Genomic DNA, 25485 nt, shown 5'->3' with positions numbered 1-25485 from the left:
ATTGACTTCCTTCATGTATCCAGCTTCTTTAGGATAGTGCTACAGTCATCATCAACTGCCCCTGCTGCGCAGTCCGATCAAAATACTAGCTTTTCAGCATTAGTCTAATAAAATGGTTAAAAAGTTTATTTAATAAAAAGGACCTGAATTCTACTCAGAACATACTAAATCAGGGTAAAAGACCATTGTAACATTAATTATTCACCAGGCGAGCCTCAAGCAGTCCAAAGTGGGAATTTCTGAACAGAAAACTGACAGCTATGACGACAGTATTTCCTGTGCCCCATTGCAGGAGCTACAGGAAATAGCATTAAATTTAGTAAATCAGGCGAGGGACAAAGGAGGTGGGACAGAGTAAGATGAGTTCAGGACTTAACAGATCTCCATCAGTGCCATCTTTTCTTCATTTGAAAAGTACAGCTACTTCCATACCTGTTATGCAGGTAATCACATAATACAATTCAGTCAGAATATATACTGAAAGGTCTTAAATCTCAGGACAAATTATGATATGACTACAATTAGCAATGGTTTTAGTCCTAAAATCTGGGGTTTCTCAGTTTCCATGTACACCAGAAATGGAGAAAGCAATTGTCACTGCTGAGCTACAAAAGCGGAGTCCCTTCCCCACAAGCACTACACCAGGGAGGTAAGACCCAGTGTTCAAACACATCTCACACATCTGACACCCTCACTGGAGTGTTGCATATGTGAAGGAGTCATGTGCTCACCCTCCCTGACGTGGCTTAAGAGCTGTGTCATCTGTCTGCAAGAAATAGGAGACTATGCTCTATGAGCAACAGCAACTGGTCCATGGCCTTTATTGCTGACTTACTTCATGGAGGGGTTTCACTTCCAGAAACACTGGATTCCAATTTTAAGAGAGATTAGCTTAAAGAAGCATCCATTTTTGTCATTGCTTGTCCTCTCTCCACTGTGCTCACAGGGTCTCTGAGAAGATCCCAGCTCAGTGCTTTGACTGGAGAGGAGAAAGGGCATATTCATGCACGTGGAAGAGAGGTTCTGGTTTGGGGATGGCTGTTCTAGCATAATAGGGTACATGGAAAACTCCACTGGGCCCCCCAGCTTCAGACAAGGTCATGCAGACCATTCTCAAGGAAAAGAAGTCAAGGCGTGGTACAAAGTCGAAGCATTACTGCTGTCCATCAGTGATGGCTAACGGAGAGCAGGACAGCTTTTCAGGTACGGGGGCAGGAATGCTTTTCTTCCAAATGAAGGTAAAGATCAGGTCACATGTGGCTGATCAACATGCTTCTGTACTCTGAAGTTCTGAACATTAAAAGGATGGTACGACCTGTGAGAGAGACGCTTGTGCAGTGAAATTTTTATATGCTTATGTCAATTTGTGATGTTGAGCTAAGGAGAACGGAACAACTCTGTAGGAGAAAGCCTTAGGGATGCTGGATACCACAACTGAATGGGCAGAGTTACAACAGGTATTTCGTACTTGTACATGACAAATTCTCCTGTCAACCTACTTCCATAAATAAGTGATTCTCCAAATTGTCCGGTGGATGAAGATCCAAATCACAGAGGAGAAAACACACTGAACAGATCAATGGTGGAATTAGAAATAAAAAGTTTGGTGACTCAGTATTTTGCTTCAAACCTGAAATAGAAACTATTCCAGAGCTGATTAATTCAAAACAAAGGCCTCAATAGTATAAGGTTTATGTTTCGCTCTCAGCAGATGAATATTCTTAAAATATATACAAGAAAAATACCTGTAGATGTTTCTTGGGCCAAAGAAAATCTTCCTTCGGTGTATTTTTCATGCCATGCTGTCAGTGAATTCTCAGCTACCAATACCAGGAGAAACAATCCCTTTTTTTGCCCTTGTAGTTAAAGTGAGGAGTTGCTTTTATTTTGCTTGTTGTCACTGTTGTTCTAATTATCTCTTGTAGACTCTGGATTCTTGTTTGCTGTTAGCTATAGCTCATGTTCTCACACAGCTTCATCCATAATTTCAGGTGACGCAAGAGCTGACTGAAGTCTGTTGTGAAGAGGTATTCGTCAGCTTAGTTGCAACCTTCTGCATCAATTACAAGTACTCCCAGCAGATGCAATCTCTTATTGGCTTTTAATTGGTTCCTTGCGACAGCAGGATTTATGGGCTTTTTTCCCTGAATCCAATTTTATTATGGGAGCTTTGTGATAGTTATGGATTCTGCAGTGATCAAAAGCTGATGGCAACGCTACTAGGCCAAAATCAAACTAATAGAATGATAATAGAGCTGATTTCATCTGAGGAGCAGTAACTTTAATGAATACACAGAAAATCAATGTGAAAGGCCAAAGGAGGAATTACTTATGCATCCGTCAAGTCAAAATTAAACATTTTAAGAGGCTTCAGAAAGAGAGGGGATCTTAGCACAGGAATACTAACAGGAAGACATGGGCATTAGCTGAAGTAGGTCTTCATAGAAAGGTAAGATACAAGGTCTAAAAGTGCAAATCAGGAGGGACAAGGAACTGCAAAGAATAAAAGCACAATACACTGAAACCTGTTCATGCAACAGGGAGGATTATTTTACTGTTGCTGTCATCATTAACTGCAGTCCGGAGGACAGACGTGCTATCATGACAGGTGGCCATGGCCAGCAGATGCTCATTAGCACAGGTCTAAGAGTACATCCCCTTTGTTTTCCCTTAGATGAAAGATAAGATAAAACATATTTGTGTTTTAAAGTGACTAGATGCTACATGTCCATGAAACTCTACTTGTCCGCATATCTGTTTTTAACAAAGGACATTCCTGGTGTAGCAGTGTGTCCCACGATCTGTACCCTGACTCAATGGGGAACAGGAGCCAGAAGCATTTCATTCCACTTCAGATTTAAAATCCAGACTGGGAAGGGGCCAGAACAGTTCTATGGGGTGGGCTTGAGATTTGTGACCAGCAAGGTATCTCTGGATTTGCAAACTTCAGGTCACAGGAGCAGGCAAGCCATCGTTACTCCAGTTAGATGGAGAGTAGGGGGACTTGGTGATGCTCTGCGATTAGCCTGGGTCACGCTGGCAATTAGCAGCCAGAGGAAGAGAAAATATGAAAAACACAGCATCCCGATGCCTGCCCACAGATTGGCACCCATGCCAAGATGGGACACAAGGTGTTTCCCTGCTTCCATCATGGATGAGCAGCAAAATGGAGGAGCCCCCTTGGGCCCTCAGCACCCACACACTCCTCCCCAGCTCCTGTCGTTATTCGCTGCTCCGGCTCCCGTGAAACACCTTTGCATAAGCATCACGCAGGTGGATACATCCAGAATGAGTTAGCCCAGCATGCCTGGGCTAGGCATGTGGTTTTTGGGAGAAAACCCAAAAACAAGAGAGGCTAACATGACACACGCTGGACAGCTTGGTTGACAACTCTTCAGCAGAGCGTTTCAACTGCTCAGCGGAGCATTCCTCTCAAAGTTTTTTCCTGCCATCTGCTGGAACTTCTTCTTGATTCCTTCAGCTACCACACAATTTCTGTCCTTAATTTATCTGTCATAAGCTGGTACTGGCACCACTGGCCTTTAAATACCAGAGACATCCTCTTTTTCTTTGTGTATCATCTTGCAGGGTGGATTTAGTACAAGAGCCTTGGGATCTGAGCTCAAATCCTTCTGTTTTGGGAGCAATTTGGGGGCAATTTCTGCATATAATTGCTGCAAGGGGAAAGGGCCTAGAGCACTGAGCTTGTACATATTCAGAAATATTATTTTTCACAGAATCATAGTGGCTTGTACCAAAGAAATACTGAACCGGGCTACAAAATCCTGTCAACTGCACATGACAATACCTGGGTTTGAATTCGCTGGCTTAACACAAGCGCTGAGATTATTTAGGTTATTCAGATGACTATGGCGCCTGCTGTAAGCACTCCTGGAGGACACTCTGACCAGACACAGGCAGGTTTTCACAGCTGAAGCAGGCTCACCCAGAGCCAACCCAGAGCTGTGTGAACACAGGCCTCACACCACGGGGCTACCCCAGAGGGCAGGCCCTGACACCTCACGCAGCTCCACGGAGGCGTGTAACAACGGCATGACATCGTCATCCTCATACCCGTGACCTCACTCAGCACAGCAGCTCTACCCTCCCCCACCACCGCCCCCTCCCTCGGCCCAAACCCCAGCGGGCATCCGCATCCGCCCCGCCGCTCGCCCATAACCAAGATGGCGGTGGACGGCGCCCCTGCTGCCAGGACCAACGATGGCGCGGTCGCGCGCCGCCGCCGCCGCCGCCGCGCGCACCCCGGAGGTGCGCCCGCGCATGCGCGGGAGGGGGCGGGGCCGGGTTGGAGTTTTGGCGGGTGCTGGGTAGCGCGCGGCCGGCGGTGAGTGGGGCCGTGTGAGGGAAGGGCCGGGGGGGATCGGGGGTGCGGGGGGGCCGGGACCCCAGAAAGCGATCCTCGGGGGGCAGAGGCTGGGGTGAGGAATCGGAGATCCACGGGGAAGCCCCGGGGGAGGTCGAGGTTCCCCCGGGTGGGGGAGGCGGCCGAGCGGGGAGGGGAGCCGTGAGGGGAAGGAGGATCCCCTGGTGGGGGTGGATCCCGGGGATCCACTGGGAGCAGGGATGGGGATCCCGCGGCTGCTGTGGTCCGTGGGGAGAGGGGAGGCGGTGGGCACGGCACAGCCGAGCTCTGCCGGGCCTTGGGAGCCCGGGGCTGGCCGTGAGGAGAGAGGCAGGGGGAGATCCCGGGGTGACCCGCCGCGGCCGCCCGGGTGAGTCCCAGCAGGACCCGGTCGGCAGGAGGGTGGCTCCCTGGGCCAGTGTCACCAGCAGGACCGCGGGAGCCCGGGGCTGTGTGGTGGTCCCTAGCCACGCCTGCTCGTGTATGCTCTTGAGTTTTGTTTTGTTCTGTGCTGAAAATTAATATTCTGGAGCAAGAGAAAAGAGAGAACTATTAAAAGTGGAGTTTATGGGCGAAACAAAAGTCCCTGCAGCAGGAAAACCTGTAAGCACAGAGTTAGAGTTCGGGTTTGTGAGTAATCCAACCCCAGTGGATTTCTCTTCTTGTTATCCAGTCTTCCCTTGACCATTTATGTCCATGTGCTGATTGTTTTTCATGGACGTGTTTCCGTGGAGGAGCTGTGAGAAATGTGGAATGCATGCTTTTAAGAATAAGAACTGTGTTGTGAGGAGAGTGAAACCCTGCTACCTCCATTTTCAAATGAAGACTGAATCCTTTTTGGAAGATTTGCTTTAGTTAAATGCTAATTATAATTATGGTGCAGGACTGATGAGGTGGAAATGGTTATTACCAGGAGAACATGGTAGGCATTTCTTAAAATCTGTCTCTTACAGGCTTTTTTCTAAAAGTAATGCCCTTATGCTGCAGTCCGTTCAGCATATCCCCACCAACGTACCTGGGGATTCTAAATTTAGTGGAGTCCTCATCTGCAGCTGTAAACAAAAACAAGCTGGTGGTTTGCAAATCGTCAAATAAGGAGCCTGAACACAACATGTATTTCTAGTTGAGCTATAGCCATTTTAACAGTATCAATGTTGTTCTCCCCATAACAGAGAATATTTTCCCTTGAGGGGCTCTTGAAGAAATCCTGGTGAAGTCATGGACGGTAAGGGGGAAAGTACTCTTTTACTTTCAGTAGGAAGGTTGTCTTCTGACCAATATGTTGGTCATATGTTCAAGTGTTCAGAAAGCTTGGTAAACCTTTTAGCAAAGGCAATTATGTTGCACTGACTTCACTTGAGGAGGCCTTCGAGGTTGCCCCTTGCCTTCATTGTTGTCGCCTTTCTGTGAGGCTGCTCTGTCCCCTCCCTGGCTTTGTGTTTTCTTCAGCAGCAAAGACTAAATAAATTTCTTGTTTTGTTCTGAATTTCAGTTCTGCTCTGTCTGTCCATTCCTCTCTCTGTACTTGATTTTCTTTTTTCTATTATTTGTCCCTTTGGTCCATATTTCTTTGCTCTCTGTTCTCTTCCTTGAGCAAACCATACCTAGGAATATGCTTCCTTGCCTGCCTTGCATCTTCCTCTTCACCTTCCATTGGCAAAAACCACGTAGGTGTCTCTGTCGAGCTCCTGGCTACACCTTTACAGGTCCCAAGGCTTTTCTTTTTAACAGCAGCTATTGTACAAGCAGCATAGGAGGAAAAGGCAGTGCTAAGTAGCCTGCAAGTTTTCTGCCTACCAGCCAGTCTGGATTGCAAGCTGAGAGTGTCTGCAACTACATTGCCATCCGACCAAACAGCAGGAAGCTGCTCTATCTTCCTTTAGCCAAAGCTGAAGTAGTTTTTTAAAAATGCCACTTGCTGCTCCGATTTCGTTTCAGTTGTCATTAGCTTGTGATTAGAGTATCTTGGACGTTTTATTCTGTGGCAGCTTTCCTCTAACTGGACGGAAATAACGCTGAGTTTAATTTTTGCCTTAGCTGATGATGACTTGGATCTGTTGGCCTCCCTCCTGGAAGAAAGCGAGGCAACCGAGGAGGGGAATCCTCCTGGGGAGGAAGATGCCCCAGAGGATGAGAAGGGAGAACCAGATGAATACGATGAGCTCTTCGATGCAGAAGATGATGCATCCTACACTGAGGAGGTCGATGCTGAGGACAGCATGATTGATGAGCAGAAGGAGAACCTGGCTACGCTGTTTGGAGATGTGGATGACCTTCTAGAAGAGGAGGAGGCAGAGGGAACTGTCCCCACTTCAGCTCCCAGTCAGGCAAAAGAGAAGACCAACCAAGAACTGCAAGGTTTCTGTAACAGCATTTTTTATCTGATTTGTGATATATATCTTGTCTCTAGAGAGTTAACAGCAGAAGGTAGGACCTGCTGCTTCTCACTTTAGGATGGTGCCCAGAGGGGGAATACAGAAAGTCCTTGTGAAAGTTTCTAAGTCCAGTTTTCAGGGGCCAAACTCACCAAACCTGTTTTCCCAAAAGACAGACAGAGGGCTGAAGTAAGCCAGGGAGACTAAACTAGCTCTGCTGAGCAGGACAGAGAAGGTGGCCTATGTATCTGTGCCTTGTCTGATGAAGAGCAATGTTGCTTCAGTCTTCAGGGCTGTCATCTTGGCATCTTTCACCAGTGCAGCATTCCCTTCCCCCTCAGGACTTATTGGCAGGAGGTTCTGCTGTACCAGTCAGTGTGGAAGCAGAGCTGGCCACTGAGCTTTCCTGTGTCCAGGCCAGATACTTGATTATATCGGAAGCATTTCTTTATGCTAAGGAGTTCAATCATCAGCCATTTAAATTGTCTTATGTTCAGTAGGAAAGATATATGCAACATGGCAAGGAATATACCACGGTCAAGTAAAATATTTATATGAGAGAAGTCAGCTCCAGGCTGTATGGAAAAGTGTCCCTTCACTGTGAGCTATGTAGACTCAAGTAAATCTGTATTGTGGCTCTAGTCTTTGTTTTCTAAGTTCCTATGATGTAGTAAAACTGTCAGACTTCCAGGGATCTCATAAATCCCTGTTTGCAATGGCTTCCCGCTGTCTTATTATCCTTTTTCTTCTCTCTTTCCTAGCGGAGCTTAGAAAATTGCAAGAACAGATGAAGATGTTACAGGAGCAGTTGCAAAAGACTGCTATTGGGCAGCAATCCAGTTTAGGCCCTGAGAAGAAAACCCCTGGTAATGAGACTAATTAAATGGGTTTATGATTTGTTGGCCTACCAACATGCTATTTATAGGCAAGACTCCAGATAATCCTAAAGTGGGCACTGAGTAGCAAGGAGGAATGGTGGTCTGGTGTATTCCCACACAGGTTGTTTCCTGCAGCTACAGACTAAATTGATGAGCTACAGTTTTGGTATCTGCATCATGGGTTGATTCTACGTGTGGCAGCTTTCATGACTGAAGTGCTCCACAGTCTTCTGCTGGAAGCATCTCTTCTTACTGGCAGATGTTGGTACACACAGAAAATACAGCTATGTGTGTTGCTGTAGCACATTGGGTGTAGTAACAAAATTATATGGGAAAATTGAAAAGCAAGGGGATGTTCCTACTTTCCACAGCTTTGTGGTTTCAGTGTCATCCAGAGTTTTAGGTCATCATGGGGAAGAGTCATTGGGGCTTTTCCAGCTGTTGCATTTCAAATGCTGGCAACTTAGCTGAAGGGTTTCCATGTGGGACCCTGACTTGGGCTTGTTATTCAGAGAGTTACTTAGTTTGGAGCAGTTCTTAGTGTTTGAGCCCAGATCCTGAGATTTCTTTAATATTTTTTTGTTTTCTTGGCCAGGTAAATCTCCCTGTCCACCCGTAAAGGAAAGAAAAGCTCAGAAGCTGCAAGAGTCACCATGTTTCTCGGCCCAGCTGGGCAATCCTTTACCGCCAGCCAAACGAGGAATCCAGAAATCAAAGGCATCCTCAGCAGGTACTGTTCTTAGTCTGCCTTTCACTGAAACACACTGGGCTTTTGTTGACTGCCTATCTAGTTCACAGCAGCAGTGTAGACACATCCAGGATAGTTTTACACTAGTCAGTGCGCCAGTAGCAGTCTGGTCACAGCGGAATGGAGTTAATTATTGTATTCTTTGCAATGGGTGCTGTGCTGTGTGCTGCTATGGTTAACTTGGACACTGACAGCAGTCTAGCTTGCATCTGTGTATCCTACAGTTTAGCTTGCCTGGAAGATGAGAGCTGCTCTGGGAAGCTCTTCACCAGGCAGAACTCATTGTTTGAGTTACATGTGACTTATCTAGAGTGGACAGTTAGTTCTTAGCTGACTGGGAGACCAGTCTGGTACAGATAAGACTGTTTTACACCTTTTTCTCAAGTGCATTGTATAGACTCCTGTCTCTGGTCAGGTGTAAGTTAGTGTTATTTTTATTTAAAAGTTTTCTTTCATTATCAAGATATTTTTTCTTGCCTTTTTTTCCTGCTAAAGAGAACAAGACTACTCCTCCTCGGCAAGTCCTCAGTCTGGCGTTCCAGCCTCTCAAGTCTGCCACAGGGAACACACCCAATAAGGTGACCAGAGAGAAGACTCCTCACATGCCTACATGCTCCAGTGCAACAACTCAGCCAGTGTCTGTGGAAACCTTCTCGGGACTGAGATTAAGGTCAGCAGCCCAGCACTGGGCTCTGTCTGAGGACATCACCCTCCAGTAATGAGAGGGAAAGCACAATCTGTCCAATGTCCTGTGATGCTAGTGACACAAGTGGTGAGCAGAGGACTGGATTTCTGATTTGCTGTATATATATCATTTAACCATGTCAGATAGATAGTCAGTCGTCATTAAGGAATATAACACAAAGCCACAGCATTGGCTGTTTGATCGGTAAATAGGTAACATTGACTTTTGGCTTATTACCATATATCTATTTTCACCTTTGCTCTTTTCTAACAAAAAAAGCTATCATTTTATTAGCACTGCCTTCCTGGGATGTCCTCAGTGGTGGAGGAGGGAAGCAGTGGGCATGTGCAAAGCCCGATTGTGCTCCACTTGAGCAGATTTTGCTCCACACCGAGAAGCCTCAGGAGCCACTCATGATCCCCATACTCGATGTGGCCACAAGAGGTCTCTGAATACTCACGGTGTCTTTCCTCACCAGAAACCGTGCTGGATTTCCAAACCTTACTCAGTCAGTCATGATACTCAGTCCTTCCTGAAATGAGCAGAGTTAATGCAGGCTCGGGGCTAAGTTGCAGTGCAATTATTTGGACAAAAAAGCAGCATGATCAGTAGCTTTCTGATATTTGTACAGTGTCCTGAGGGGTTGTGTTTCAAGTGAACTCAGGGTGAAATAAGGCACAGAGGCATTTTGCAGTGAGACATAGTCTCCCCAGGAGAATGCTGGATGGTTTTGATTGTCTCTGTCCATTTATGCCAATGGATGTGTTCTCTTTTACATGCTTTTGCTTGATCTAGAAAACCCCGGGTGTCTTCATCTGAAATGGACAGGAAAATGGCTAACCGGAAGCTTATCCGACTGTCGCAGCTGAAGAGCAAACTTGCTGCAGAAAATCTGGAGGAAATAGACTGGGTAACATTTGGAGTCATAGTGAAGAAGGTCACTCCTCAGAGTGCAAATAATGTAAGTAACTTCGTTGTATCCCTTGCTCAGTTCAAGTGAAATGCTGGTCTTCTTTCCTGAGAAACTAATTAGGTCTTCAACTTAATCAGCCAACTCCATGTAGTTAATGAAAAGCTACTATGTTAAAGATCTTGGCTTGTCTGGTTTCATGCAGTAGTGCTGCTTTTAGCCCTCAGGGTAAGTCCTTAGCTTATCTGGTGCAACTGTCCCAGACGGTAGCATTGGCTAATGTAACCATAGCACAAGTCTGTCTTAAATCTGTTCATCCACTGTTATATGTTAAATGCCAGTGTGAAAAAAAGGACTGTGACTCTCAGTCTTTCTAGACAGCCCTCTTGCTTTAAATGTGCCAACACATTCTGCTTCCATCATTTCTCTAGAGGTCATTCTGTCCTAGATGGTGTACATGTCCTATAGAAAGTCATTGATGAAACGGAGAACTGGATATGCCTTCATTTTATTTGTTTGGTGCGGTAAAAACCTCTTTATTCAGCAAGCAAGAGTGCTGTCCAGCTTTAATGTCGGGAATATTGGTGGTAGCAGTATTATTGTGCTGTTTTGGCCTTTAAGAATCCCAGAACTGGTTGTGTGGCATGGCTGGAGATATTGTATCTAAACTCTACTGAGATTACAAATTGTGCTTTTCTAAATCAGGAAAACCCGGGAGTGGGGGGGAAAATCAGAATAACTCTTTAAAAGCAACAGCAAGAGAGCATGCAGTCCATGTCCCTGTACTGACAGCTGAAAGGAAAGCAAATGTCTGTTCCAGGGCAGAACCTTCAGTATCTGGCGGCTGAACGACCTACGGGATCTCAATCAGTGTGTCTCACTCTTCTTGTTTGGTGATGTCCACAAAGAGCACTGGAAGACAGACCAAGGCACAGTCATCGGGCTGCTCAATGCTAATCCTATGAAACCTAAAGAAGGCTCAGATGAGGTGAGAGGATTTTTCACTTGCCCATCAGCTGTAGATAAAAACCCATAGCTGAACTTTTTCATATCTGCTTGAGATTTAGCTTTGTAACACATGTGAAGGCTGAAAGTACAGCAGTCTGCCTAAACAGTTTGAATTGCATTCAGATGTTTGTGTGGTGTGTATTTGCTCCTGGCCTTCTGGAAGACTGAACTTCAAGAAGTCCTATTAAGCATCTGAAACCAGAGTTTGTTCAAGTGTTTTGTGCAAGTGCTCTCGGTAGCAGTCGGCTCTTCCACAGATGTAGGGAGTGTATTTTCATTTCAGTTTATTCAGCTAGTTCAGTGCAATGCCTCTTTCAGCCTAGAGGTCTCTCAAAGCTGAAAAAGGTGGGCAAGCTCATTTCTCTCTTCTGATTTAAGCATGAGATGTGATTGCAAAATGTTTCCTGGTTCCAAAATCATGACTGAGAAGAAGCAATATTTGATTTATTAAACAAATGATGTATTATGTATAGTAAGTTGATACATAGTAGTTCGCTTGTTTAATCAATTACTTATAAATGCAGAACATGATGAATTACTTTTCTGTATGTATCAAAACATTTAAGGTGGCTTCATTTTGCTAATAAATTAATTTTTTTAATATCTTTTTAATTGCACTGGAATGGAAACTGGTTTTACTGACTTCTGTCAAGGGCAATTTCAATCTAGTAGCTGGTGATGTAGTGTTTTGCATTTTAAATTCTCCAAATGGAAAAATTAAGGATCTCATTAATTGTCTATTAAGCTATATAATTGCTTAAATTAACATGAATAAGCAGTAGAAAGTCCTGTTGGTGAGTAGAAAGGCATACGAGATTTAATGTAAGGGCTGTATTTAACTGTTAAGAATGGCTTTTCTTAGCTGAAATGTACACATTTAGAACTACATTAAAACTGACTTCTCAAAGTGTTTCTTACCTACAGACACAATTCCTAGTATCTTTGGTTGTGTGAAGTAGACACTTTGTGTCTACTTAACTGTAGACACTCTGCAAGGAGACTTGCACAGGAGTCAGTTTTGATTGGACCTAGACATATGGAGAGGGACAGAGAGCTCTAGTACATCTCCTCTTCCCATCCACTGCCAAATGTGGTTGCCATGATGGCATCAGAGCCAAGCAGTTGTACAGGACCATCATTTATAGCACAACTAGATCTGCCTTTGCTGGTCCTTGGTTTCTTGAGGCTCTGAGCATAGAAATCCAATGTCTTTCATCTCTTTGTGAGAAATAAATTAACTTTTTTTTCTTTTTAACTGAGCCTTTTCTCAATCTGAACAGGACATGTGGCTTTCTTAAACTGGGCTTTCTGCATTTTAAAACTGCATTGTTAATACCAGAGATACCAATCTGGACCAGAGCCAAACCAGTGACATCTAGAGAGAAGCTCATCCAGTCCTCCTCAAGGCATGTTCTGATTTTTTTCTAGGTGTGTTTGTCTGTTGACCATCCCCAGAAGATCCTCCTCATGGGTGAAGCTCTGGACATGGGCACCTGCAAAGCCAGGAAGAAGAACGGTGATCCTTGTGCACAGATTGTGAACCTGGTCTGTATCTCAGTAGTTAGGACATCCTTAAGCTATTGGTAAAAATCTGGCTGCTGATTTTGTACTGATGCTCCGACTCTTTGACTTGTTTCTGGATCTTGACTTGTAACTAACTAAAGTGGGTGGAGAAACTGAGAAATGAAACCCAGAGGAGCTGCTTCTGAGATGGCACTGTAGCAGCAGCATGGTAGTTCCCTAAATGCAAAGCTGGTGCTGCAGTGAAAAGAGATGGTCTTGACCCATGACTGCCACTGGCTCCACACCCTTTCACTCTCCTTTGTGCCGGTGCAAACTTCCATGCACTGCACTAGAGAACTCATCCAAGGTAAAACAATAGGTTTTTCTTGGGAATGGTTGTGTTTTTCAGAGATGGTTTTAACCCAGTGAGTTCCCTGGTCCAGCGTGCCTGCGCGCTGCCAGAGTATTTATACCTGAATGCGAGGCACCGGAGGTGAGAGGAAAAAGGTGTTGGGATTCTTCTTTTAGGGACAGTACTGACTTGTACTAGTTTGAAGGACTTGTGGACTATGTCACTTCATGGCTATGGTGATGTTATGATACCTGAAAGGAACCCTGTCTAAGTCAGAAGGGTTATAGTTAGTAGGGTAGCACTTAGAAGGAGGAGAGAAAATGAAGGAATGAAGAACTGGGGAGGAAGTCAAAGTGTGTAAAGTGGGAGGAAGACAAATACAGAAGGTACTTGTAGCAAAACAAGGCTGTGATTGCAGACCCACTCCGGGAGGTGCCTGTGCACAGGGCTCTCTATGTCAGTGAGATGTTCCAGTGCCACCTGGAACAAACCGCAGATGGAGGCTGTCTGGCAGAAGAACCTCATGAAGGAATTGGCTGTCTGTTTAATTAGTGACAAAAAATGTTTGATCTTGAGGTAACTGTAGTTATACAAATCTGAGGCAGATGAATATCCATGAGAATGGAGTTATTTTTTTGGTAAAAAGTTAAAGAACACCCTGAGTGAGTGCGTTTATGGCACTGCTGTCTCTGACTGGCAGGCTCACTATCTTCACTTCTAAGCTCCCTCGGATTGACACTGAAAACTGATTAATTAATTTGAAATGAGTGCATGAAATATCTTACTTTGGTGTTAGTTTTCCTTTGTGTTCATACCAGTAAGAAAATTGCATACAGTTCAGAGTCAAGAGTACAGAATCTGGGCAAGAGGACCTGGGACATCAGTTGACTTGAGCCAAGGAGTAGCCTTAAAATTCCTTGACGCACAGTTTTTTTTCCAGTGATTAGTGTGGGCAATTTTAGTTTTGTTTTTCATTGCTGGAGTGTGGGCCTATGTTTGCTGAGTTGGTGAAATGCTGGAGTACTACAATAGAGATGTTACTTCAGTTTAGCCGTAGAAGGATGCATGTGGGGGAGAGGAATGAAGTAAATTGTAATTGCTAGTGTTCTGCAACAGGCTTCTCCCATTTCTTTTCAGAACGACTGTGAATATTGTCAGTATCACATACAATCCCAGTACAAGAAGCTCAGCTCGAAGAGGGCAGATCTGCAGTCCACCTTCTCTGGTGGCCGCATTCCCAAAAAAGTTGGTCGGAAAAATCCCAGTTTGAAGGAGAGGCTGTGTCAGGATGGGTTTTACTATGGAGGTGTCTCTTCAGCAGCATATGCAGCCTCAGTGTAAGATAAACCACTTATTTCCCTTGCTTTTGAACAGAATTTCCCTCCCATGTACAAGTGAGCCTGAAGCTATCTCTAAGGGGGTCTATTTAGTTAGAGATCCCTTTGACTTAACTACATTCATCAAATAGGCATAAATGCTCCACGTTTGGTCTAATCCTCCTGGCCCCACAGGGTAACAGAGCTGCTATTTGATAGGAAAATTTTAAGTCAGTGCTAAGATGTGGTAAGGGGTGTTTTTATCTCTAAATTAATACTGTGTTGTGAAGCCAGGCGGCATTGTGTTTCAGTAGCTGAAATGAACTTTATCATGAGATCCCAAGCATTCGAGCCTCCAAGATGAGTATTTTTCAGTGCCGTTCCCTTACCGTATTTTGTTATGGCTCATTGCGTTTAATCCCAGACTCAATGTATTCTGTATTTCCTCCTCCTCTCTTCCTTGACTGAAATAATACAGTATCACTACGTGTTGATGAAGAGACAGTAGTACACCCTGCATATTATTAAGTGACCAAGATCAGTAGATCAGTACACATCTCATAACTAGCATGGAGGGGCCAGGTCCTTCATCCAAATCCCCCGAAGACAGCTGTGGAAAGACCTGAGTCACAGCTGGATCAAACCCTGTGCTTGCACATGGCTTTCATTCCCTTACCACTGCCCTCTGATAACTGGTGTGACTCCACAGTAATGAAGCAATTCCAGCCTCCTCTCCATCCCTGGAACTAACTGTGAGCAAACCTTAGCCATTACCTATGTTTAGTTTTCTCTCAATGCATAGGAAATACATATCTCAACCCAGGGAGAAATGGGAGATCCTAAACATTGTGCTAGAATTTGGATTGAGATCCACATCCTTCCCAAAGATAGACAGATGACAGGAGAGAGGCACCCTTTAGGGTGGCTGGAGTTTTGTTGAAGCACTGGGCTAGCGTTTGAGCTCCTGTCCTTGCTCTAAGCATGGAAAAACTCTGATGTTCTGGTTTTGTTTCCTCTTTCTAGTGCAGCAGCTGCAGTGCCAAAAAGGAAGATTCAAACGACTCTCTCCAATCTGGTCGTGAGAGGAGTTGACGCAATTGTCCAGGAAACCAGGCAGAAAATTGGTACCTAACTACCCATGTAGTCCCTTCACCCTCCAGATATTTCCAGCTTGATGTGTAGATGTGTCCCAGGACCCTGCTACTCACTGAATGAATCTGGCAATTGGTTTGCTACAGAGATAGCCGTTTGCAGGCTGCTTTCTCAATTGATCAAATCTCCTCTTCCCTCTTGAGATCGGAGCTGCAAGGCAAATGTAACTAAGCAACTGTGTAGCTCCATGCATCTTTTTTTCATCAGTGCCCCTGAATTAAGTCTCCTGTTCTTTCTTTGGACAGTGACAGAAGATCTTTGCCAGATTAATGGGAATTGGAAGTTTTAAGAACTTTGAACCAGAGAATTTATTTTATTTGATTAAAATAAATTACTTCTGTCAGTCTTGAAAGCTTCCAAGGAATACTAAGTATAAATCAGTCAGGTCTGCAATGCAGGGGACCTCCTGAGTACCCAGCCTGTTTCTAGTGCTTTTCTTTTGTCATCTTCAAGGCATGCTCCCTCCATAGCCTTTGGGATGTTACTGATCTTCTCTGCCTCCATTTCGTTTCTGTAAAGCTCTTAATATTATACCCTCTTTATGCTCGGTGGAGAGCAGATGACAGGTTATTCAAACTATGTGCTCTAGATGCCGCTTAGATGTCTTCTTCACATCTTTTCGTTCCCTCAGTTGCCTCCATTTCAGACAACATAGTGTGTGTCCTGACTCCAGCTTTTAGCTGCTCTTAATTCTCCAGGGATAAGATGTGGTGGCTTCAGGGCTTTCAAGCATTCTAAAAATGGGAACGATGGGAGCACCACAAACAGCCAAGGCTGATGGGGGACTGACTGACTGATGAAATTGCTGAAGGGGTAGAAGTGTCTTCATGATGTGTTCTGTGAGGACAAGGCCTTGGGCAACCAAATATAACGTAGAAGTTGGCCTTGCTTTGGGGGGGTGCTCACTCAGGTGACGTGCAGGGGTTTCTTCCAACCTAGACTACTCTACGTCTCTGAAGCCAAGCCTGCTTCACTTCCTGGCTCCAAATCTGTTGTGTTTCTGCCTCTTCCACTCCAGGTGCAGCAAAGAGACCCATGCAATGTTCTGAGGAATTCAAGGAACTGCTGGCACAGCCAACTTTTGGAGCACGAAACCTCTGCAAACACTGGACCAAAGCAGGTATTGTCCTTTTGCCTGAAGGAAAATCCACTCCTGAAAACACTCAACTTCCTTCTGAACAAACATTAGTGGCTTTTTATTTTGTTTTGGTTTGGTTTTTTCCCAGATGCTGAAAAGAAGCAAGGGGCCAATTTCCAGTCTGTCTCTGCTTCAGCATTGCTCAAGCAACAGAAACAGAAATTGCTGGAGGCCAGAAAAAAGCGATCTGAAGAGATTCAGAGGCGGTAATACATACTGACTTTCACAGGAAGGGTTCCGTTATTGTGGCCCTAAGTATAACTGTGGGAGATGTTTTGCTGTTTTAATAAAAACTTCATTTAAATAGAAATACCCCAGTATTCAGTGGAGAACCAAATGTTCCAGCATAGTGCCCAGCAACTGGAAGGCATGACAGGAAGAGGCTGATTAGAGTAGGAAACGGGTCAGGAGTCCTGGTTCTGTTCATTGCTGGCTTGCGAGGGTCTTCTGAACCTTAAGATTTGCCAAATGTTTTGTGCATATCTTGTTAACAAATCTAAGAAGAACCTCAGAAGAGCCACCCTGGGTGAGACTGAGCTTGATGTAGCCAAGTAGCCTCAAAAGGCTCAACAGGAGCCAAAACAGAACCTGAAGGAGAATAATAAGACTAGGCACAATCATGAGGATATTTCCCCCAAATACTCTTCCAGCTTACAACACTATGTATTTCAGGGACTTTCCAAGCTAGAGGTGGTGCCTGTGACAATATCTCTGAAGGTTGTTGGGTTTTTTTTCCCATGAACCTGTCCAGCCTCTTCACCATGACCTATGTAAACCTAAGCATTTATGTGACTCCTGTGACAAGGAGTCCCGCTGCTTAACTACCTGTTCTGCAAAGAAGCCCATTTTTGTGCTTTCAGCTCCCACCTCCCAGCTTCATTTGATGCTTCTCTCTGGTTTTTGTTTTGGAAAGCAATTAGTCATTCAATCTCTCTGGTGACTTCAAGTCACTCTTGATTTCAGCAACCCAGTGAGTTCCTTACCAGTCTTGTTTTCCTCTCCTGAATGCCTGAATTGCTGCATGATTTTCTAGCAATAAAAGGCCAATTAGTGAAAAATCAGTCTCCGTCCCTTCCACTCCTATCTGTTTCTTAAACCTTTTTGTCTCTTTGACTTGTGTCCCTATTTCAATGGATTATTCTTGTCTTACAAGGTTTCTCCAGAACACAAGTAAAGCCAGCAGCCCTACTTTGCCGTCCTCCTCCAGACAGTCCTCTCTCCAGTCCCCAATACCTGGGGCAGAGTTTCCTAAAGCTGCCAAAATGTCAACTCCTCAAAGGCCCAGGCTAGGCACAGGTTTCTCAGAAGGAGAAGATATCCTCTTCTTTGACGGGTCTCCACCTCCAACACCAAAGCTAGACAGCTTGGCAGAAGCCAAAAAGGTAACAGCTCTTTGTCTCTTTTAAGTATTAAGAAGGGGCGGTTAAGGGAAGTTTGGTTTGTGGTAGTAGAGGAGTCTTCGATCAGATACAGGCCAGGTCAGTTCTGATGTTAGTGAAGTTTCTGGTTTGTGGGATCAGACTGGCCTATATTACAGTACACAAGAAACCTGCGGTTCCTGACAGCTGTTAGTACCAAGGTTCATGCTACCATCTTGCCTGTAGTCAACCTCCAGAGCAGTGGAACAGCTGCTAAAGAGGGGCCTGTGTGTGTGACGTTCGGCCACCGGAGCTGGTGTCTCTTGCTTGTTCAAAATCCACCTGAATTGGTCAGAAGTGAGTTGTTATGATCTGTCTTGTGTATGATGCTTATGAGCTCGCTCTTGATCTTCTCTGAAGGCAAGCATCGCTGAAGCTACTGGCACAACTGGCAATTTCAGCAAATGCCAATTGGGCATGGACAGGGGACAGAGCAGCCTCTCGGCATGGGACTGGGGAAAAGGATATGGGGAGACAGGGCATCTCATTTAAGTCATGAACCTGATGCTAAGCTTTTTGCTGAAGAAACACTTCTTTATGCATGCTGGCAGCTTCTCTGAGTAGAACTGACTCTGTTCTTCATGACCTGAGATAATCTGTCACCCCTTGGGCGAATTACCTTTGGAGAGCAGTTTGGAGTAGCTGTGTGGCTGTCCTTGTACTCTGTTCTTCATGCAGGTGGGACAGAGCTCTGTCCACCAGTGACTGCTCTTTTTGCTCTTGTGTTTTAGGGATTTGGGACATCTTAAAGCATCAGGTTGTGGATAGGTCCTGGGCCAGGATGGGAGGTGCTGAAGTGATTTTTACAGAAGAAAAAGGAGAGCATGGCCTGTCGCTATTGATTGTTTTACAAGCACAAAAACCCTTAAGTGCTGGGAAAGGGCAGGGGATTTGTGCTGAAAATCCCTGGAGTGCTAAACTGTGCAAGTTTGTTCTTTCGCATTGCTAGTGCAGTGTATTGTGGGTGTTTTCCATTTCCAGGTAATCAACAGTGAACTAAACTAGTTTAGCTATGTTGTGCCATGAGTTTGGATAAATTTGGTTTCTAGCCAGAACAGACTGCATCTTTCCTTGGCACAAATCTGTTGACATGTTTATCAAAGAGACTTTTCTCTTCCAGCAAGGAAGAAGGAGTCTTAGCATTCTGGGAGTATGGAAGGGAATAGTTGTATGCAATTATCTATTAGTTCCCAATTATTACCAATTTATGTGGAAATCTCAAGTGATTTGATTCCTCTGGAAAACTTACTGATTTGTGAAGCAGTTAAAGCACAGCTGCAGAGATATCAAGCCTGGCAACACCCCTGGAGGAGTGATGTTATGGTTTCGGAAGTCACGAGAGGTTGGGTGATGTGGTCAATTAGTTGTACGGCAGAGCTGGGAATTTTGTTGGGCCTCTCTTCGGCCAGCTCTGTGCTCGGGCCAGTGGATCTTGTCTCCTCTGTTTGACAGACTTCCTTTGCTACTTCTGAAAGTAGGAACATGGGAGCCAGACTGGTCACCAACACATTCACTGCCCTCTCCTGTTTTCTAGCTGGCTGCGATACACCGACTACGAGCAAAAGGCCAGATTCTTGCTAAAACTGACCCAAACAGTGTCAAGAGGAAAAAAGCTGATGTTGATGATGTCCTAGAAATTATTGAAAGAGTTGAGAAAAATGTTGCTCAGCCACAAGGTACAGAAGCAGAGAATGGTATGTAATGTTAGCTTCTAGAATAGAAAAAATATGCTTAAGTCCCGCTGAACGGAGCACTAGTTGCTGGGTTAAGGACTTAATTGCTGTGCCAAAGAGAGGCCAAGTTAGGTCTGTTTAGAACTTAAAGGGTTTGTTGCAAAGGCTAAACAATCTCTAACCCTATGGAGAGAGTAATCTCCAATAGCTCCCTGTCCTCATCTCTGTTCCCTTTCTTCCGGCATTTGAGCATCTGCAGTGCATGGCTGACTTAACCAAGGGAAACCAAGAAATAGTCCCACCTGGGAAGGCATCTGAATTTTCTGTGGGAACTTGAGTTTGCCTGCTGGTAATTTACTGTGTGATTTACTGTCTTGGATGAACTGCTTAATTCCCTTTAAAACTTCTCCATCAGTCAGGGAGGCAACACTGCTTGCTCTCCTGGGAGTAATGTGAAAATTCCTAGTACAGTGCTTTGACATGCAATGTTATTTAAAAAAACAGCTTTTATTTTTTCTGAAGCCATATTTGAACTTGGCTTCATGTTCTCCTGAACAATGAAAGGCTGCTGTTTGACCTGAACATCTGCCTGAGAGACCTCAGACTTCCAAAATCTCCTGCAGTGATCACGCTTAGAGATCCCAACCTTATTTTGAACTTGGTCTCTGTAGGACTAAGCCTTTTTGTCTCCCTAGATATGGATGAACTGGAGCCTGCCCAAAAGAAACGGCGTGAGCAGCTGGCCTATCTGGAGTCAGAAGAGTTCCAGAAAATCCTGAATGCTAAGTCCAAGCACACAGATGTCCTGAAAGAGGTATGGCCTCAATCCAGCCGTGACTGAGGACTCAGAACTAGGGAGCTGTCTGGACTCCTCATAATGATTTCGGCAAGAAGCAGGCACCCAAACGTGTCGTAGGCACCAAATTGTCCTGATGAGTAGGGTCGGGTGTCTCTGAGCACACAGGACACAGTGCCTGCAAGTCAGCATTGTTGCCATAGCCGTGGTAAGGTCAAGTTGCCATCATTCTTTTTGCTGTGTTTGGAAGAATCAGTGAAGTTTCCTGGCTAGTGGATGATCAAAGAAATCCTTCTGCCTTAAAACTAAATTAGCCACGTGCCTATTTTGTCCCTCATTTCTTGACATCTTGGCCACATAAAGACAGCTGCCACCTTCATCTGGGACTCATGTCAGTTGTGAGGCCTGTGAAATGCCAGCAGTCGCCCTGAAGAGCTAAGAGGTTGGGTTTCTCCCATCGGGGTCTTTGCTGAGTGTGTTCCCAGGGATACAGCACCTCCAGTGGCACAGGGCTCTTGTCTTGGACATGTTGTATTGGTATGAAGTCCTAGTTGTTTTAAGGTCTTCTGAGGAGTAATATTTTGGCTAAGAACCAATTCCATTCATTACATCTGCCTACCTGACCTCTCCCTGCACTGTTGTCGTACGCATGTGCTTATTTCAGTAGTACGTGCTGTTGTCACACCCTCCCACTCATACATCTCAGGGGTGGCTCATTTCAGTGTTGGTGAAGCACAGCACATGCACTATATGGATTTTTTGAAGCAAGAGATATTTGATGTTTTTCTGGCTCCCAGACTGCAATCTACTTCAAGCAGGCCCAGTAGTAATTTGCCCTAAGGCTGTTTATGGAGTAGCTTCTCCCATCTTTGTCTCCCCACAACCCTTTTTGTGTGCCCCCACAGGCGGAGGCTGAACTGCAGGAGCAGTACTTTCAGCCACTGGTGAAAAAGGAAGAAATGGAAGAGAAGATGAGGGGCATTAAAGAAGTGAAATGTCGAGTTGTGACATGTAAAATGGTGAGTGAAGGGGAGCCAGGGTAACAGCAGTGGAGTGGAACATGGATTGTACAAAATGATGCTGGACCATCCTGCAGACTCCCATCTGTCACTCTCTTGGCCATAGTCCAGTGCATGGATCAAATGGAGACAGTTTCGTTCCTTATGCCTGTTGTTGAGGGCAGCCCATGCACTGAGTGACTGAGACATGAAGACACTGGCAAGGCAGGCTTTAGTGCTGTGCTGAACATCTCAACTTGATGTTTATGCCAGTGGGTTCCTTGAGTGTTGGTGTCCTGAAAATATTTATCAGTTTCTTCCCTGAAGTGCTTTGTACCAGGACCCTCAGTTCCCCATATTACGTGACAAAATAAGCAAAGTGCCTTGAAAACATAACACTGGGTGGGATTCCTCTATCTGCATTTCCAGGGACTTTGCCATCAGGAAGAGGAGTGGAGCTTTGTTACTATCCCAAATGTGCTGAGAGGAAGGGAGGAGTTACCTCCCATTCCCAGAGTTTCAGCCCCTGCTGGATTTTCCCTCTCGCTGCCTTTCCTATCTGTTTTGGGCCTGCACAGAGGGCCACTGTGTGCCCCCTGAGGTGCTGGGAGCAGGGCCACAGGGTGGTGGCAAAGAAGGGAGGATGGCATTAGAAGGAGCAGTGACAAAGCCTGGGGCGATGATGTCAGACTGGTGGGCTCCTCAGGATGGGAGAAGACAGAGATGCTTTCCTCTGAATGTTCAGCTGTTGCCAGCCCACAGAACAGGTCTCGCCTGCTGGTGAAGAGCTCACAGCTCTCTTTCTCTCCCTGACAGTGTAATTACACCTATTTCAAGCCTCTGGAGACGTGTGTGCAGGATAACCACGACTACCACTGGCATGATGCCATCAAGCGATTTTTCAAATGTCCTTGCGGAAACCGAGCTATTTCCCTTGACAGGCTCCCAAAAAAGCCCTGCAGGTAAGAAATGAGCCTCGTGAAATAGCGACTGGGGCTTTTGTACTGTCCATTCACAAGTAATGTGTTGGGAGTCACATAACCATGTCCTAAAACAGTAACGTTAGCCCTTGTGCTAAGCACTGTGGGAAAGGTGTGGGGCTGCTTTTGGAGCCCCTCATACTGCGCAGCAAACACACACCACAGTAGTCCTTATCTGCCATCTTCATCTTTCAGTACCTGTGGCCTCTTCAAGTGGGAGCGAGACGGGATGCTAAAGGTAAGTGTGAGCCAGCAGTTTCGGAGCACCTCAGCACTCTGGCTGCTTCTCGTGGTACTTTTGTCCACGCTTTGCGTCAGTGCCCTTATGAGCTCCCAGCAAAACCAAGCAGCTCTGCATTTTGGCAGGTACATACAGGTACCTGCAGGCTGCGGTTTAGTGGACTTTCTCTTCTTGCTTTCTATTCTTGAAGCTTTGTTTTATTTAACCGTGGGGAATTTGGTTTTGACCAAAGTTGTAAGAATTCAGAATGTCAAGGTTCCTAGAGTGTCTGTCAATATTTAATCAGATAATTTAGCCCTACCACAACTTCTGTCAAAGAAATATTTGGGAGACATCTTACCACACGTTTAACTTCTTTTCTCCGTGGTTCATGTTTCTAGGAGAAAAAAGGTCCGAAGATTGGTGGAGAAACACTTTTACCAAGAGGGGAGGAACAACCAAAATTTCTCAATAGTCTTAAGTGACCTGGAGTTGATTTTTTTTCACAACATAAGGATGGATTTCTGTGTCTAAAACACACATTTCTTTACTGGAATACCAAGAAGATTCTGGTTTTAGGGATGAATGAGCAGGGGAATCAATTCCTGATAAGAAGGACATCCACAAAGTCTCCACCAGGCCACTGCATGGATATTCAGCTTTGATCTTTTTAAAATTGACTGAATAAGGCTGCATGTGAAATACACATTCATGCCTGTTCTTTCTTACTAACAATTTGTTTACAAGATTTAACCTAGAAAAGAGACATCTAGAATGGAATTTGTCTCAAGAAATCCCTAGGGATCCCAAAATTTATGTTGAATGGCTGGTGTAGTGACCTCACCAGAATTTTAAGTGACAAATCATCATGAACTGGGAGGACTGTAGATTCCATAAGCACTTGTGAAGTTAATACTGTGGTGCGTAAATGCCAGCCTGTCAAGGTTTTTCAGCTGATGGCCGAAAAGGAGTGTGAGAGGGTTGTAGCCACAGAGTAGTCTTCATTGGCTCCAAAATTACTCACTTTGAACCCTTAAGAACAGATGTCAAGCTGTTCCTGAGTTGTCTCCTTGGCTTATGTGTTTAAAAACCCTTCAGTGGCTTTGGCATTGCAAGCCAGCGGTGTTTACACTGCAGGCTCTCGGGAGCTCTTTTGAAAGCCCTTTCCCCATCACACAGCCCATACCGGGTTCCCAGCACCATCCACACTACAGCACTTTTACGGCTACAACCCTGCAGCTCCCACTTTGAAAAGCATTTTAATGAAGCTGGCACTGTTTTGTGAGTGGTTTTAAAGAGCTGAGCGATTACATTTAATAGCTTTTACCCTTTTTCTGGCATTTTAAATTTTCCTGCCATCTTTCCCAGTCATCGCCATGTCAACCTTGGCTGCTGGCACAGCTGCCTGGGGGACAGTAGCTGTCTCAGACCAAGCGGGATGAGATCTCCAAGGAGTGGCTCCTGAGAAGGGCTGTCTTCATACAGGTGTTTTTCTGAAAGCACACCTCTGTAGGGATGCCTGTGGCATTTGGCCAGCTTTTCCTGGACCTGATCCTTCTGCTGCCCCAAGCTCATGCCCCGTAGGATCACAGGGTATTTTTAAGTGCCTAAAACCACTAGTACCTCAGTGATTTGGTGGAACTGCCACCAACGGTCTCACGTGTCCCAGTGGCCTTGTCGATACCTCTTTTGTTTGCTTGCACAGGGGCTGGAAGAGAAATAAGTTACTTCATTTGAAGCAACTGGACAGATTTACCTCAGTATTCTGCAGCCCTCATCTCCTGATGCTTTTGCTGGGCAACTTTGCTCACCATATTGCATTCATTTCAGTCTCATGTCGATATCATTTGATGGGTGGGGTGTCACTGGTAGGTAACTGTAAATATGTAACTGTGACATTGCTTGGCAACGTCTCCTGTTGATTCCTCATTCAGAATAAATACAGTGCCCAATAAAACTCTCCCTGGGTTTGTATGGTATCATTTCTCTGAGGAAGAGGATGAGTTGCTTGCTCAACATCTTCATTTGCCTGAAAGCTTGGTGCTGAAGCGGCAAAAGGAATCGGTTTGTGGTCCGTAACTCTGGCTGCCACGCAGTTTTCTCATTCAGACCAAGAGGAGTTTCTCACCTGGAGTCCACAAAACCAGCACAAAATTCCGCATCAGTATCAGCCTTCAGCTGGCACATTGAAAACTTCAGACTTTTTCCACTTCCTGTCTCTTTGGCCAACGGAAAGGAGATTTCTGCAGAAATTAAACTGTCAAAGGTGGGGTAATGCTTTATTTTCATAAATGCCCCCAGGACTGTGATACATAGGAAGGTTATGTATGTGCCTCTTTGGGAGCTAAGGAATGAAAGCAATACTCTCAATTCATCCTTGTATGCAAAAATAGAATGAAGAAACCGAGGCCCATTGCTTTGCTTAAACCCCAGCAGTAAACAAGGAGTGGGGGAGATGAATGTAATGGATTTTACGTGCCTCAATCTATTTTGGAGAGACTTTTCTTGTGCCAGAGATGGCTCCAGCCCAGCAGAAGCAGGCAGGAGGGGAGCCACCCGCTGGGGCATGCTGCCACGTGAGCGCACAGCCCCAGCACTGTGCCAGAGCGGCCGATGGGGTCTCCGGTCCGTACCGATATATTTCCACCAATACTTGCGAGCGGGAGCAGAGGCAGAGACCCACGAGAGGCAGCTCAGGCGTGACCTGACAAGCCCAGCTGGGTCTATGCTGTCACTGAAGCTGTCCCAATTTTGGGAACATGATACAAAGACCTCCAACCTCGCAACGAAGAAGCCCAGCTGCATGCCAGGCTGTGTTAGCAAGAGAGCAGGCAGCAGGTCGAGGGAAGTGAGTCTGCTCTAACACTACCAGTAGGTATAAGGCATTAAACTGGATTAATGTTACAGAAACCTCCACTGCCACCGTTAGCATCGCTGGTGAATCAAGACAGCGGTGTTGCTGAAGCTGCCAC

General features: G+C 45.3%; 1 protein-coding gene across 1 annotated transcript; it reads left to right on the top strand.

Moving 5' to 3' along the window:
* The first annotated feature begins 5564 nt into the window (after positions 1-5564).
* On the top strand, positions 5565-24452 carry MCM10 (minichromosome maintenance 10 replication initiation factor). Its single transcript, XM_050904159.1, has 19 exons — positions 5565-5588; positions 6401-6721; positions 7500-7604; positions 8212-8346; positions 8860-9034; positions 9845-10010; positions 10780-10947; positions 12396-12512; positions 13960-14159; positions 15162-15262; positions 16309-16410; positions 16517-16634; positions 17582-17810; positions 19381-19522; positions 20191-20333; positions 21221-21334; positions 22130-22275; positions 22489-22531; positions 22915-24452. The coding sequence occupies exons 1-19, from the start codon at positions 5582-5584 to the stop codon at positions 22996-22998; spliced, it is 2616 nt and encodes an 871-aa protein (XP_050760116.1). The 5' UTR covers positions 5565-5581; the 3' UTR covers positions 22999-24452.
* Positions 24453-25485: the final 1033 nt, after the last annotated feature.

The sequence above is a fragment of the Gymnogyps californianus genome, chromosome 1, assembly GCF_018139145.2.
Source record: "Gymnogyps californianus isolate 813 chromosome 1, ASM1813914v2, whole genome shotgun sequence".
In the NCBI taxonomy this organism is placed as follows: domain Eukaryota; kingdom Metazoa; phylum Chordata; class Aves; order Accipitriformes; family Cathartidae; genus Gymnogyps; species Gymnogyps californianus.
Note: the sequence above shows the minus strand (reverse complement) of the source record. Positions and strands in the feature narration are given on the sequence as shown.

Bases quoted from the DNA above. Each gene is read 5' to 3' on its own strand.
- MCM10 (XM_050904159.1), top strand. The intron at 15,263-16,308 runs GTACCTAACTAC...CTTCCACTCCAG, and splicing joins GGAAACCAGGCAGAAAATTG to GTGCAGCAAAGAGACCCATG. The intron at 22,276-22,488 runs GTAAGAAATGAG...TTCATCTTTCAG, and splicing joins CTCCCAAAAAAGCCCTGCAG to TACCTGTGGCCTCTTCAAGT.